The sequence below is a fragment of the Leptodactylus fuscus genome, chromosome 2 (assembly GCF_031893055.1).
Source record: "Leptodactylus fuscus isolate aLepFus1 chromosome 2, aLepFus1.hap2, whole genome shotgun sequence".
NCBI classification, from domain to species: domain Eukaryota; kingdom Metazoa; phylum Chordata; class Amphibia; order Anura; family Leptodactylidae; genus Leptodactylus; species Leptodactylus fuscus.
Genome location: NC_134266.1, coordinates 151,570,661 through 151,585,017, shown reverse-complemented (window position 1 = coordinate 151,585,017; position 14,357 = coordinate 151,570,661). Strand labels below are relative to the sequence as shown.

The window sequence follows — 14,357 nt, the reverse complement described above, 5'->3', positions numbered from 1 at the left end:
TGTTTTCAGACGAGCAATGGCAGTCTGAGGGTAAGTTTTGGTCCGAAACCTGAGGAGAAGTCCGCCTCAGGTTCCGGACCAAAAACTGAGTAGCCGCAACTGAAAGCTGTTGCACTGTACCGGCATCCAGTCTTGCACTCCGCTCCAGATTAGGCCCAATGAATGGGCCTAGTCCAGAGGAGGGAGTGTCTTCTGGCCAAATCGCGAGGCAAAACGGCCTGAAGAATGAGCATCTCCCTTCTTTTTCCGTGAGCTGGATCAAACCGACTCCTGGAAAAAAGACCTGAGTGGCTCCCATTGATTTCAATGGGAGCCGTCTTTTTGGTCAGAATTTTGAGGCCTCAAAATCCTGACCAAAATACTCCGTGTGAACTTACCCTAAGGGTCCATTCACACAGAGAGGAAAATTCTGCTAGTGGAAAAAAAAGCTAGTGGCTCCCATTGAAGTCAATGGGTGGCTTTTTTTTCAGCATGGAAAATTCAGTGCCAAATAAAGCGCCATTTTCCTCCATGTGAATGGACCCCAAAGGTGCATTCACACGGAGTAAAGTGGCGCTGATTCTGCCACGATAACTCGCGGCAGAATTAGCGCTGATAAAAAGACTCCCATTGAGTTAAATCGGTTCAGTCTTCCGTGCCAAACACATTGAAATCAATGTGTTAAAAATTCTCCCATTGATTTCAATGTGTTCCGCGCAGAAGATGGAACCCATTGAACTCAATGGGAGTATTTATCAGCGCTGATTCTGCCGCGAGTTATCGTGACAGAATCAGAGCCACTTTACTCCGTGTGAATGCACCCTAATTATGGCCAGCTTTATATTTAGGCTGGGTTTTCCGTGCACCTAGGGTAAACTGTGCTGATGTTGTTATGTCAGTCCAGGTAGCTGCAACGGGGCTAAGGAATAGCAGTAGGAAATCTCACCCTGCACTACTCCCACTAGCTATCCCGGTCCCTGCCTCACGGGTGTGGGTCGGCTGTACTCAGGCTAAGCCTGACCCCGACGGCTCCTCTCTCACTGATACCGTAGGCCTAGATGGAAGTGGGAGAAGGAATGCCCTATAAGATCTCTAGGGACTGGAGACTAAAGGGGGTCACCCCTAACGAACAAGTGAAGCTGCTACTGACAGGGACTGACAAGGGTGTGCGCTGACTAACAACACAAGCAGCACACAGGAAAAATGTGGGAAAGGATTTCCCCAAACCAATATGGGAAGGTACCTTACACTAGGAAACAAACACAGGGAAACTGAGTAGAAATCAAAGGATAAAGCTATTCACTCACACAGTCAATTATACACAGAGGAAGGATTGGTGAACACAGAAGGGAAAACTCACACACCAACTAGTTCACCCAAACCTCCCAAAAACCAACCACGGAACTTCCTCTATCCAAGATAACCACCTACTCCTCCTGCTAAGGCCTAGCACTGTAAAAGAGACACTCAGCACAGAACCATGGGAGGCATGGGTTTAAATACAGAGTAGAGACCACTCCTCCCAGGTGCAAATGGGAGGACAGACTAATCAACCAGGAGATAAAGCTGCCTACCATCAGTGCGCACGTGCAAGTCAGAAGGTGTGCACCAATACTCACGACAGGACAACCCCGCAGCGCCAGGATGCCACCCCAGACACCGCGCAGCCAAAAACTCCCCAGGTAAGAAAAATAGAAAGCAATGAACCAAAATACTCCTAACAGATGTGGAGATTGACATGGCTTTCAAAAGAGCTGAAATGTGTTCACTTTAATTATAAATAAATAATTATAAATAATCAACAAAAGCCGGAAGCCTGATGAAGTGCAATATGCACGAAACGGTTGTCGCTTCAGCTATACCTTGTTTCATCTAATCTATTCCCGTATGTGAGTGCCACGATGTTTTTTTAAAGGAATGAAATAAAAGTTTGTTAAGTTTTATCTACTGGTTGGTGAGTGCCCTGCTTTTTTCTACACTTTTGCAAATTTTGGACTTCTTTCTATTGTTTAACAGAGAGCACCCGACCATGTATTTACTGGGGTAGGTTTTTACCCAGTGTTACTCTCCACAATTTTTCTGGGTTGAGAGAGGCGTTAAGTTACTACTGAGATTGCCGCATGTTTTTTGCCGATTTTTTTAAAAGTGGTGCCGCTGTTTGCGTTTCTTCTGCGGATTTTTTAATTATAAATAATGACCGCTGCTTCAGAAGTTGGGCATGGGCTCCTTAATAATGAATGTAGATACATCAGAGTTCATCCGAAAATCTTCTCAATCTCCACAACATGACAGTTTTCAGGAGTACATCTGCTGCATCTTTAGCAAAGTGTCACTGCCCATGAAAACCAATCCTTAGGTTATTTTCACATAACAGTATTCTAATAAGTATTTGTATGCCAAGGATATCAGGAGTGGGTCCAAAAGACAGAAATGAGTGCAAATCATTCTATAATAACCTTTCTTTATATAGGATCTGCTTTTGATTTTGGCTTGTAAATACTAATGCTAATGAATGAAAAAATACTGACTGTGTGAAAGTGGCCTTAGGGTGGATTCCCACAGCGCTTTTTATACTAGTCTATAAAAATTTGCACCTGCAGAAGATATGACCAAAAAATGGGAAGATGATAAATAAACCCCAATGTGCCTATTCATTTTTTGATGGTCCATTTTTCAACATATACACTGTCTTTGTCCATGAAAACAGACATAGATAGTGACATGTGAATAAACATACTGAAAATCATGGGTTCTATAATGGCCATGTGGTAGCTGTTTCAAAAATTTCTGCCGCATGGACATTATTTACTGTCACATGAATGGCTATCAGAGCACTTGCAATAGTTCCATGAAAACGATAGGATTGCCAGAAAAACATAGAGGATGATGTACTTTATGGCAGATATAAAAATGAGGGCACTCTTGGGAGTTACTTGACCTCAGTATTCCCGTCAACAAAATTAGGCCCAGGTGGCTTTACCTCATTCATATGACTCTATTATAGCTTCTAGCCCCTTGCTAGCTAACATTACAGCCTAGGTGGACACCACATCCCTATTAGGGTATGTGCACACTCTTTTAGAGAAGATTCTGAGGCAAAATCCTTTCCAAAAACTGGAACTATTCTGAATCCTATTTTCAATGGTAGGCAGTGATGGACACTTCTTATTTCAGAATGCTGAAAAAAAAAAAATACCCTACTCGATCTCGTTATGGTTTCTATGGCAGAATCACCACTGAAACTATGGTATGCGGCCTCACGTGTACATGTGGCTAATCATCTGTACAAACCGGTGCCAGAAACTCCAGAATCAACCGTTGTTTTCAGTCATGGGTTCCATGGGGTCAGTCTTTAGAGAGGATTTTGAAGCAGAAGACCATCACAAAATTCTCTCCAAAAGCCCTCATGGTTGTCCGCACTTATTAAAATAGGGACAAAGCAAAGGGTTCTCTTGTACTCTAGGTCCCTTTAACCCCTTCCCGCCGATGGCATTTTTTGATTTTCGTTTTTCGTTTTTGACTCCCCTCCTTCAAAACCCCATAACTTTTTTATTTCTCCGCTCCCAGAGCCATATGAGGTCTTAATTTTTGCAGGATAAATTTTTCTTCATGATGCTACCATTAATTATTCTATATAATGTACTGGGAAGCAGGAAAAAAATTCAGAATGGGGTGGATTTGAAGAAAAAATGCATTTCTGCGACTTTCTTACGGGCTTTGGTTTTACGGCGTTCACTGTGCAGCCAAAATGACCTGTCCCCTATATTCTGTGTTTTGGTACGGTTCCAGGGATACCAAATTTATATGGTTTTATTTACATTTTGACCCCTAAAAAAACTGTGTTAAAATTTTTTTTTTCTAAAAGTCGCCATATTCCGACGGCCGTAACTTTTTTATACGTAAGTGTACGGGGATGCATAGGGCGTCTTTTTTTGCAGGGCTGGGTGTACTTTTTAGTTCTACTATTTTCGGGAAATGTTATTGCTTTGATCACTTTTTATTCAAATTTTTATCAGAATCAAAACAGTGAAAAAACGGCGGTTTGGCACTTTCGACTATTTTTCCCGCTACGGCGTTTACCGAACAGGAAAAATATTTTTATAGTTTTGTAGAGCAGGCGATTTCAGACGCGGGGATACCTAACATGTATGTGTTTCACAGTTTTTAACTACTTTTATATGTGTTCTAGGGAAAGGGGGGTGATTTGAACTTTTAATTCTTTTTATATTTTTTTAACTTTTTTTTTAATTTTTTTTTTTGCATTTATTAGACCCCCTAGGGGTGTTGAACCCCAGGGGGTCTGATCACTAATGCAATGCATTACAATGCTAATGCATTGCAAAAAAGCATCCTTTCTTTTGCAGGCTGCATAGACCAGCCTGCAAAAGAGAGGCTTTGCAGACAAGCCTGGGAGCCTGTACAAGGCTCCCGGCTGTCATGGAAACGGGACGTCAGCCCTGGAGCATGCTCCAGGAGCCAGCGATCCCGGCCAAAATGGCGGCGCCCAAGCGCCGCCTGGAAAATGGCGCCTCCGGCGCCTTTGATCGCAGCGCCGGAGGGGTTAATGCCTCCCATCGGTCCGGGGACCGATCGGAGGCATTAAAGCTGGTTGTCTACTGCTTAAAGCAATAGACACCCGGCGGCTATGGCGGCCACCCGGCTCCCGGGCGGTCGCCATAGTTACAGACCCGACATGCGCCGTACTATTACGGCGCATGTCGGGAAGGGGTTAACAGCCACATGTTCTTTCTTTACGGTATCTAGTTACTCTGTGCAATGAGACAGTTGTAAGAGGCATAATTAATAAATGAATAAAAATTATGAAATTGAATTAGGGAATTGCTGTAAATTCAAAGCCACAATATGCAGTAGAAGCTTTAGAAAGAGTGAGCTTACTAGCAGGCAAAATATTTGGTTTGTTACAAATAAATGTAATGTAGTCCACGCATGAAATACAGATTTTGTCATATATATTACACAAATATATGATGTTAATATATATTATTATCTCTGAAGAACGTTGCTCTTGTCCTCATATAACTTTATCAGAGAAATGAGCATCTGGGTGCCACAGCCTTCGGTTCACTGATGCTGACAACTGTTAACTACTGTCTGCTCTAAGCAAAAGAGCGCACAGCAATGGGATTTGTTTTCCTCCTCTTGTCCACTCCCAGGTGTTTTACCATTGTTAGTGGCTTTATAATCATGTTTTTAAGAGTTTATTCTTAAAATCTCATATCTATCTATCATCTATCTATCTATCTATCTATCTATCTATCTATCTATCATTCTATCTAACTAACTATCTATCTATCATTCTATCTAACTATCTAACTATCTATCATTCTATCTAACTATCTATCTATCATCTATCTATCTTTCTATATTAACTATATAAAACCATCTAATTTATTCCGTTTTTGATGGCTCAAATTGGTCATCACCATCATAAACACTATTTCTATTCTCTTTAGGAATAAAACAAATTCATCTCGAGATATTTGTACCATATCTTATCTTCTAAATCTAAGTTTTTGGATAGACACAGTAAAGATAAGCAAGAATGGTTTTCCTATTCTTACCATCTAGTTCTTCCACTGAGATGTTAGCAAGCTGCTCGCTGTCACTTCCTGTAGAAAGCGATCGGTTCAAGTAGTTATTCCCTTTGTACAACAAGCCAGCAGTCACATGATGGAATGGCATTTTCTTCCTAAAAAAGAGATAATATTTTTATTTTTCATTTAAATATTTATTTGCAAAAATAATAATAATGGGAAACATACATGAACCAGAATCTCATAGGGCTAAAATCTTCAATTTAATTTTTTTTATAGTACAAGTAAAATAAACAGCAATAAGGAGCATCCACACAAAGCATCCTCTTCACCAGACAGATTTCTGTCTCACACAGACCCCTTACGAATAAATAGGGAAGGAAACCTGACATAGGTACAGATAACATTAGGAACCAGCCACTCTAGTTCTATATCATATGCAAAGTCAAGAGTTATATTGTATTAAAAAATATACATAAAACTCCAAATAAACACATAAAATAATATTGTTTCTAACATTCTCTGAGATTCTCTTCTTTCATATGACATTAAGGTTGCAGTGCTATCCTGAGATATCACTGGTTGAAAACACAGTCGGGATTAGGACATTTATTTGCAGCTGTATAATATATATAATATAAAAATCCCAATCCTGACTATGTTTTCAATCAGTGATATCTCTGGAAATAATTTATATAGCACTCCAGCCTGCAGTGTCATATCATAGAAGAGAATCTCCTCTTTCAAATGACAAAAGAGAGTTTGTACTTTTTATAATTTCTGAGATATAACTGTATGAAGTGAACCTCCCCTCCCCTACACTCATTTTTTCACATTTTACACAGCCCCCTGCTCCAAGCTCATACTCTATATACAGTACATTCAGTGAGCGTCAGAAACAGCAACCACATCATTTATTTAGCAGCCATAGCATTACACATCCTGAATGAAAGGGTTAAGATTAGTAAATAACACTCCACCAACCACACTACAAATACATGTGATGGAGAAAATTTAGCTCCCATCGCTGCTCCAAATAATTGTAAATATTAATACCCATTGAACATAAAAAAAATGGAGTATTGTATAGACATCAAAAATTTACATTTTATTAAATCACTGAAACAGACTGCCATGTAATCTAAATCATGTGGAATACTAGTATACAAGGATTCAATATCACAAGTAAGCCATATATAGTTATCTTACCACCTCAAATGTCAAAGTGCTGATAGGACATGTTTAGTGGCCAGAAAAAAATTCACACTAACGGACACCAAGGTGTTGCCATAATGAGTCTACCTATTTATCCAGCCTCTGATTTAAAGAGTCAATCCCTGTCACAATGGACCTCATAGGTGGCAGAAATATGTTCTTATGAGTCTTGGGAAGCAAGTGAAAAATGGGGTAACTGGATGATCTACAAAAATGTGCGCACACTCCTACTGATTCATTACTCCCAATGCCAAAGCATCCTTCAATACACTATATCATTTATAAAAAAAAATATATGCTGGTAGGATTGTTATTCAATCTTATGTAAATCAAGCCATTTTGTAACAATGGACTTGAACTTATCACATGATAGAATTACATCTTCCTATATCAAGGGAAAGAGATCATATTAAAAAAGAGCAATGGCTCACTGTGGAGCGTACATAGTGCTCCCGACAGACTTCAGCTAGAGAGTCCATGTGCACCAGATGTTACATGCCGCAGCAGACAGAGTAAGTAAATCTGAAGCCTGACTGGGAAGAGCACATCCATCATAGATAAAGAATTCACGACAGAAAGAAGAGAGTGAGACCCACCAAAAATACTAAACTGGCCACACACATTAGATGTTAGACTGCCATTGCTTGTCTGAAAAGAACTGTGGGTTGATAGTTCCCATGGTCAACTGTTCCAAATATATGAACGAACATGAACCGTCAGACGAACGATAGAAGTGCTGAAAACAGGAAATGGTGTACACTTTGTAGGTGTGTGGGTGTATGATGATAGTACAAAAACGTGCCCACAAAGAAAAAATCACCAATAGGTCTGTCAGTCTAACACAAACACAACAGAACAGGTAGACATACCGAATATAAAGTCAACACAATAATGTATCTGACCTACATTACTTGATGGTTGACTGTATGGAAGGAACTGTTGTAGGTTAGCACTTAGAATCTAAGAAAAACTGCTCTGGAATGAGTGAGGACTGGCAGGGTCTCATATGTAATACTGGTATACAAGTAATAGATCAATTCTGTTCTAATAACTCCCAGGCCCCTAGATAGTCTATGTAAAAGGGCCCACAACTATCATGCAATATTTATGGCATATATACATATATAGATCCAGAACCTGTGTGCAATCACAACCTATGCACCTCCTATGCAGGATTTATGCCTCTTTTCCAGATCAATATATACATTCTGAATCAGAATAAGCCAATAATAATGAATCAATTAAATGATATTGTAAAGTTAAAGAAAGGCAGAAGGCAGTTACATAAAGCTGTCATCTACAGCAGCCTATATTCTCTGCATATAGCAAGTATGAGTGTAGCTGCAATCTGCTGCTTGCTTAATCTGTTCACATACTCCTGTATTATCCACTTGTATTCACAGTATTCTGCTGATGGTGCCTGCAGGGAAGTGATGGTAAGTTGCATTGTCTACTCTATTAGCTAATTCATTTCTGCTCATAAAGGGAACACTTTGTGTCATAGGTATATATTAGAGAATCACTGATAAAGTATGAAAAGGCTCTCACTTGATGTTCCTCTTTAAGTGTTACCTGTCAATGTATTGCGTTCACATTAAAATAACAAAATGTTTCAACCCAATTCATAAGTCACATTTCTTAACTAATCATATGCATATGTCTATGCAAATATATGCTACCTTTAAGAATCAACTCTGAAAGGTCTCACATTTAATCAGAACAAATGAGATATGAGTGAATAATTTAGCATATCATATTCACCATCAGATGAAACCGCGACCAATTATTGCATTTCACATTAAATGTTTTAGGTCTATTATTCACTCAAGATCAGCTTGGGGGCAAAGAATCACACTGACCTCCAGAGAATGAGCGTTTTGGTATACTTATTTTAGAAGTTAAGGTTAAGATTCCACATAGTGAGCCGCTGCGGAAACGCATCGCGTTTTTTTGGCAGCGCTTTTCACAGAAAGTCTGCAGTCTACTTTTATACCACCTATTACCTACGCCCCTGTGCATGTCATATATACTTTAATAGGGAACAAAAAATGTAACATAAAGAAAGCAGTTTACCCTAGAATTCAATTACAATAATATACAGTACTACAGCATAGTAAACTATCGATGAACAGGTATATATGCAAGTACAGTATATTAGGAAGATGCCGAATTGTCACACCTTTCATGGTGTGGCATTGTTCTACGTATCAAATCCACAATGTTTGGATAAGTCAGTAGGGATAGCATAAATGATGGCAAAGGTTGCCTACATCTCAGTGTATGAGATATAAAAAAAACAAAAACAAAAAAAACAATGAGCCACAAATATTGAATGAGGGTTCTGTGTGTTCCTCAAAAAGTAATTTACCATGTTGTCTTTCAGTACTACCAAGCATGTCTTCTACATTATCTGCAGTGGCACAGATTCAATTCTCTAGTAGTCTTGTGGCATCTGCTGAGAGAGATATTCCTCATAGCCCATGGCTTCCTCCTCTGTTTCATGAGTTGTGTGAAAGCTGCTAGTGTTTTTTTATGTAGAAGAGGTAGAGGTGGAAGACATGAGTGTTTGTGGAGGTAGTAGTGGTACGGGATGTGCTACTGGTCTTAGTGCTTTCAGGGTCATTAGGGAAAATCCATTAGGAATTGTGAGGGCATACAGGACTACCATTGTCATGATTATTTGGAAAACAGTGAGAAAGATGATACAGAATCCGATGATGATTCTATTATAGACAAGACCTGGCAACCAGTTCAGAATGACTGGGTGACAAAGGAAAAGGGTGCCGGTAGCTGCAATAGTTCCAATAGTTTTGACATGCAGTCCCAACATCCTAACAACCTGCCTGCGGTAGAGGCAAGCTCTAAGGCAAGCTGGGGTGGTGGTGGCACTGGCACCAGTATGGTAATTTTTTTGTACATTACCACATGACAAAACAATGGTGAGGTACAAGATCTGCAAACAGACAATTAGCCGTGGACATGTAGCCATAGGCAAGTCAAATTAGTAGTGCCAAACCTTTACCTTCTGGCTAGTTTGCAAAGTTAACTCTCACCTGGCCAAGTTACTGGCAGTGGAGTTGCTGGCATAAAACTTAGTGGAATCAATTGCGTTTCACCAACTGATGGCAGCGCACAGTCTCCATGGAGAATACCTACAGTCCTATGAAAAAGTTTGGGCACCCCTATTAATTTTAATCATTTTTAGTTCTAAATATTTTGGTGTTTGCAGCAGCCATTTCAGTTTGATATATCTAATAACTGATGGACACAGTAATATTTCAGGATTGAAATAAGGTTTATTGTACTAACAGAAAATGTGCAATATGCATTAAACCAAAATTTGACCGGTGCAAAAGTATGGGCACCTCAACAGAAAAGTGACATTAATATTTAGTAGATCCTCCTTTTGCAGAGATAACAGCCTCTAGTCGCTTCCTGTAGCATTTAATCAGTTCCTGGATCCTGGATGAAGGTATTTTGGACCATTCCTCTTTACAAAACAATTCAAGTTCAGTTAAGTTTGATGGTTGCCGAGCATGGACAGCCCGCTTCAAATCATCCCACAGATATTCAATCATATTCAGGTCTGGGGACTGGGATGGCCATTCCAGAACATTGTACTTGTTCCTCTGCATGAATGCCTGAGTCGATTTGGTGCACATACTTTTGCACTGGTCAAATTTTGGTTTAATGCATATTGCACATTTTCTGTTAGTACAATAAACCTCATTTCAATCCTGAAATATTACTGTGTCCATCAGTTATTAGATATATCAAACTGAAATGGCTGCTGCAAACACCAAAATATTTAGAACTAAAAATGATTAAGATTAATAGGGGTGCCCAAACTTTTTCATAGGACTGTAGCTGTCATTATTTCTTGAGGAAAGTTGTCCCTGCTTGATGGCCATGTGGGGACTGTCCATGTGGGGTAAGGTGCGCACCACTCTCAATAAGTGGAGCATCAATTATTGGCAGGGGACAATATACTAGCTCTCATGACAAAATGGGTCAAAGTTTTGAAAATCTGAGGGCTCAATCAGAAATTCATCAAGGCCCGATGTTTCTAGTACTAACATCACCTTGCAAGTGCAGAGCAGACACAGTTTTAGCACGAGGCGGAACAGATCCACCTCCTCCAGTTTCTATAAACCAAGTCATTTTCCAACCCCAGATTCACCAGGGCAAGCCATTGGTTTCATATTTTCCCCTTGTTTCATGGTTGTAAGATGAGTTACATATTCAGAAGGCCAGGCACATCTCCCCTTATCATCTTCCATTTACTGTAATGCTACTGATGCTGGCTGCTACTCCTAAATGGGAGCCAACACTGCCATCACTAAGGCTGACATGTTCTGTGGCCTGGTCCATCCTATTATGCCCTGCTGTTGCCACACATGTTGCCACAGCTGCCTGGTGCCTATAACCACTGTCACCACTCACACAGACATGTCCTGTGCCCTGGTAAATCTAACTGTGCCATGTTTTACTGCCACACATGTGGCCACAGCTGTCTAGTGCCAAGTCCATCATATTATGCCCTGTATTACTGTCATACCCTGCTGTACTTTTACCTTCTGCTCAATCCACTCCTGACATTGGCTAGAAATAAAATGCAGTAAAATCTGCAACAATAAAAGGAGTGCTTGCATAATGTGAGGCCTCAGCCTAACTGGCATTTCAGGGGTTCTGCAAAAATGGTGTCTGAAAACCAAACCATCTAAATATGTGCTCCAAAAACCAAAAGGCTCTCTTGGTAGGTGAGTTTTTCGGGGTACAACAACGTCATGTATATTTGCATGACACAAGGGAAGGTATGATATTTGGCTTTCAGAGCATAGATTTAGATGGTTTGATTTTTATATGCCATGTTACATTTGCACGTGGAAGACCCTGAGAAGTTACCCGATTTTGAAAACTCCTGATGGTGTAGTGAGCTTTCCAAATGTAAATGCACAGTGCATGGTGAAAATAGAATGCATAAGCTGCGTGAAATACACTGGGTACGATAAATTCCCCACTATTTCTTCAGTAGAACCTAGGATTGGGTGAAAATTCTGGGGGCTCAGTTTTGGTGTCTTTTCCCTTATAAACTGTAAGCTTGTGGTGTACTCTAATGTGATTGCACAACATATACATTTCCCTTCTTGCCTGCCGCTGCCAGTTTTGCCCTAAACATATGGCAATTTTTTTGTAGTCTCACTTTACAAGAATTTTTTTTTTGTGGGATGAGATTCAACTTTCAATTACACAATTTATGTCTTATTGACTAAATGTTTTAACTATTTCTGATTGTTATTTAAAAAAAAAAAATCTGGCATTGGTTTTTTTGACCATTTATATTTCCTGCCATTCACAGTACAGCATAGGTGACATATTACTGTTATTCTATGGGACGGTATAATTATAGAAAAAACTATTTAATTTTTTTTTTTTTTTACGTTACTTATTTTTCAATATAAACCCCATTTATACAAATTGTTTTTGCATCACCAACTTCTGAGAGACATACCTGTTTTTTTCTGTTGGCTGAACTGGTTGAGGGCTTATTTTTTGCAGAATGAGCTGTGCTTTTTATTCATACTGTTTTGGGGGTACATACATCTTTTTTATCAATTTTTATTCCATATTTTGTGAGGCTAAATGGCAAAAAAATGATTATTTACGTTGCTTATTTTTTCAATTTTTTTATGACGATCACTGTGTGGGTTAAATAATATTTTAGTTTGATTGTTTAGGTTGTTATGTATAGAGCAATACCAAATATGTATTTATTTATTTATTTACTTAAATAATTTTATATATGGAGCTTTATTTATCCTTTTTTTACAACTATTTTCACATTTTCTTTATCCCACTAGGGAACAAATGAACTGGTTCACATACATGAGTACAATGTCTTTCTCTTTATCTCTGTTGTAGTTGTCCTATTTACAAGTGGCAAGAATGCAGTAGAAAACTCATAACATTTTATTTTAGTTGTACAGAAGTCAGGATATGAAATTAGCATTCTGTCTGTTATAATACTTTACTTTGTAAAGTACAGTATAAAGAATTTTTCAACACCTCTAATGCATTATAGACTGAAACTTTAAAGACAATAGTATACCTCAAAGAAAAATACCAAGTCATTGTGAAGCTTCAAAAATTACTTTAGAACAATGTGAGCGCTTTGCAAATTTCTGACAATGATGCTGGCAGCAGTTTAAGAATCTCATTACAGGTTCCCTGTCACATTACTGATAGAGATCCATTAACTTCATTATTCCTACCTGCTTTATTTCAGCCTAATATGGTTCATGGATCAGTCATCTGCTGCCTGGATATATACAGTATCTAATCTATCTATCTATCTATCTATCTATCTATCTATCTATTTATCTATCTCCTATCTATCTATCTATCTATCTATCTCCTATCTATCTATCTATCTATCTATCTATCTATCTATCTATCTATCTATCTATCTATCTATCTATCTATCTATCTATATCATCATCTATCCTTCTATCTATCTATCTATCTATCTATCTATCTATCTATCTATCTATCCTTCTATCTATTTATCCATGTTTTTCAATATGTTTATTGTTTTCTATTTAGCCTGTGGAAACTGGTCACTATAGACTCAAAATACCTCAAATGTGAACACCCAATAAATACAGGAAGTAAAAGAATATTAAACTTTGAGGGGACAAGCTTCCAGTCAATGAATCCTTCATTGCCATAAATTAATCTTTGCCTACAAACAGAGATCAAAGCAAGTTCCCCACATAGGATTTCTCTGCCCTGTGCCTACACGTTCTACATTATTTTGTAATTCAGTTTTTAAAGAGGGGGGCCAGTAGGTCAGGGGGCCCTATCACCATAACAGCAACTTTCTATTGTCTCTTAGATTGTGGATTAATTCCTAAGCTAATGAACTTCATGAATAATTATTCCTAATGGATTGTTGGAATAGGACCTCCCTTTCACCCCTTTAAGTATCTTTAAGTGCAAAAAAGGGGCCCACAACTGTTATTATACAGAAGCAGAAAGCTGTCTGTGCCCACCTCTGCATAAAGATAACCACTTAAAAAATAAATAAAACACAAAATCAGAAAAAATAAATCAATAAAGAAAACACAGTTCACACTCTGAAGATACCATGCAGTCACTTGCTGAAAAAGACTTGGATGTACTGTAACGTTGTTGGGAACATTGACCACTATATGGTTATATGGCATTTCAACACAAAATCATAGTACGCTAATAAAAGCCTAGAAAAACTTACTAATAGCCCCACCAAGGCTAGCAGCTTGTTTCTCTATGTTATGTTTCGCTATGTTTGTTCACATCTGCATTGGGAGTCTGCATAGGGACCCCCAAATGGAATACCAAATGCATTTGCAACTACTGTGCAGTGAAAGCACATGGACCCCATAGACTATAATGGGGTCCATGTGCTTGCCACGCACTGCCCTCACGAATCATACGGACAGGAAAGTAAATTGTGAACTACTATCCTTTCCGCATGTTCTGTGCGGACATCTGGTGGCAAGCACACGGACCCCATTATAGTCTATGGGGATCCGTTTGCTTTTACTGCACAATGCTTGCAATTGCGTT

The 14,357-nt window shown here is 38.9% G+C and overlaps 1 protein-coding gene across 2 annotated transcripts in view; it reads right to left on the bottom strand.

Annotated features, from left to right (window-relative positions):
- Positions 1 to 14,357, bottom strand: part of CALN1 (calneuron 1) — a 262,637-nt gene that overhangs the window by 159,503 nt on the left and 88,777 nt on the right. For both annotated transcript variants that reach the window (XM_075264939.1, XM_075264940.1), the window contains exon 2: positions 5,562 to 5,689. In XM_075264939.1, coding sequence (XP_075121040.1) covers positions 5,562 to 5,682 — 121 coding nt within the window. In that variant the 5' untranslated portion in view covers positions 5,683 to 5,689. The remainder of the gene's footprint in view (positions 1 to 5,561; positions 5,690 to 14,357) is intronic.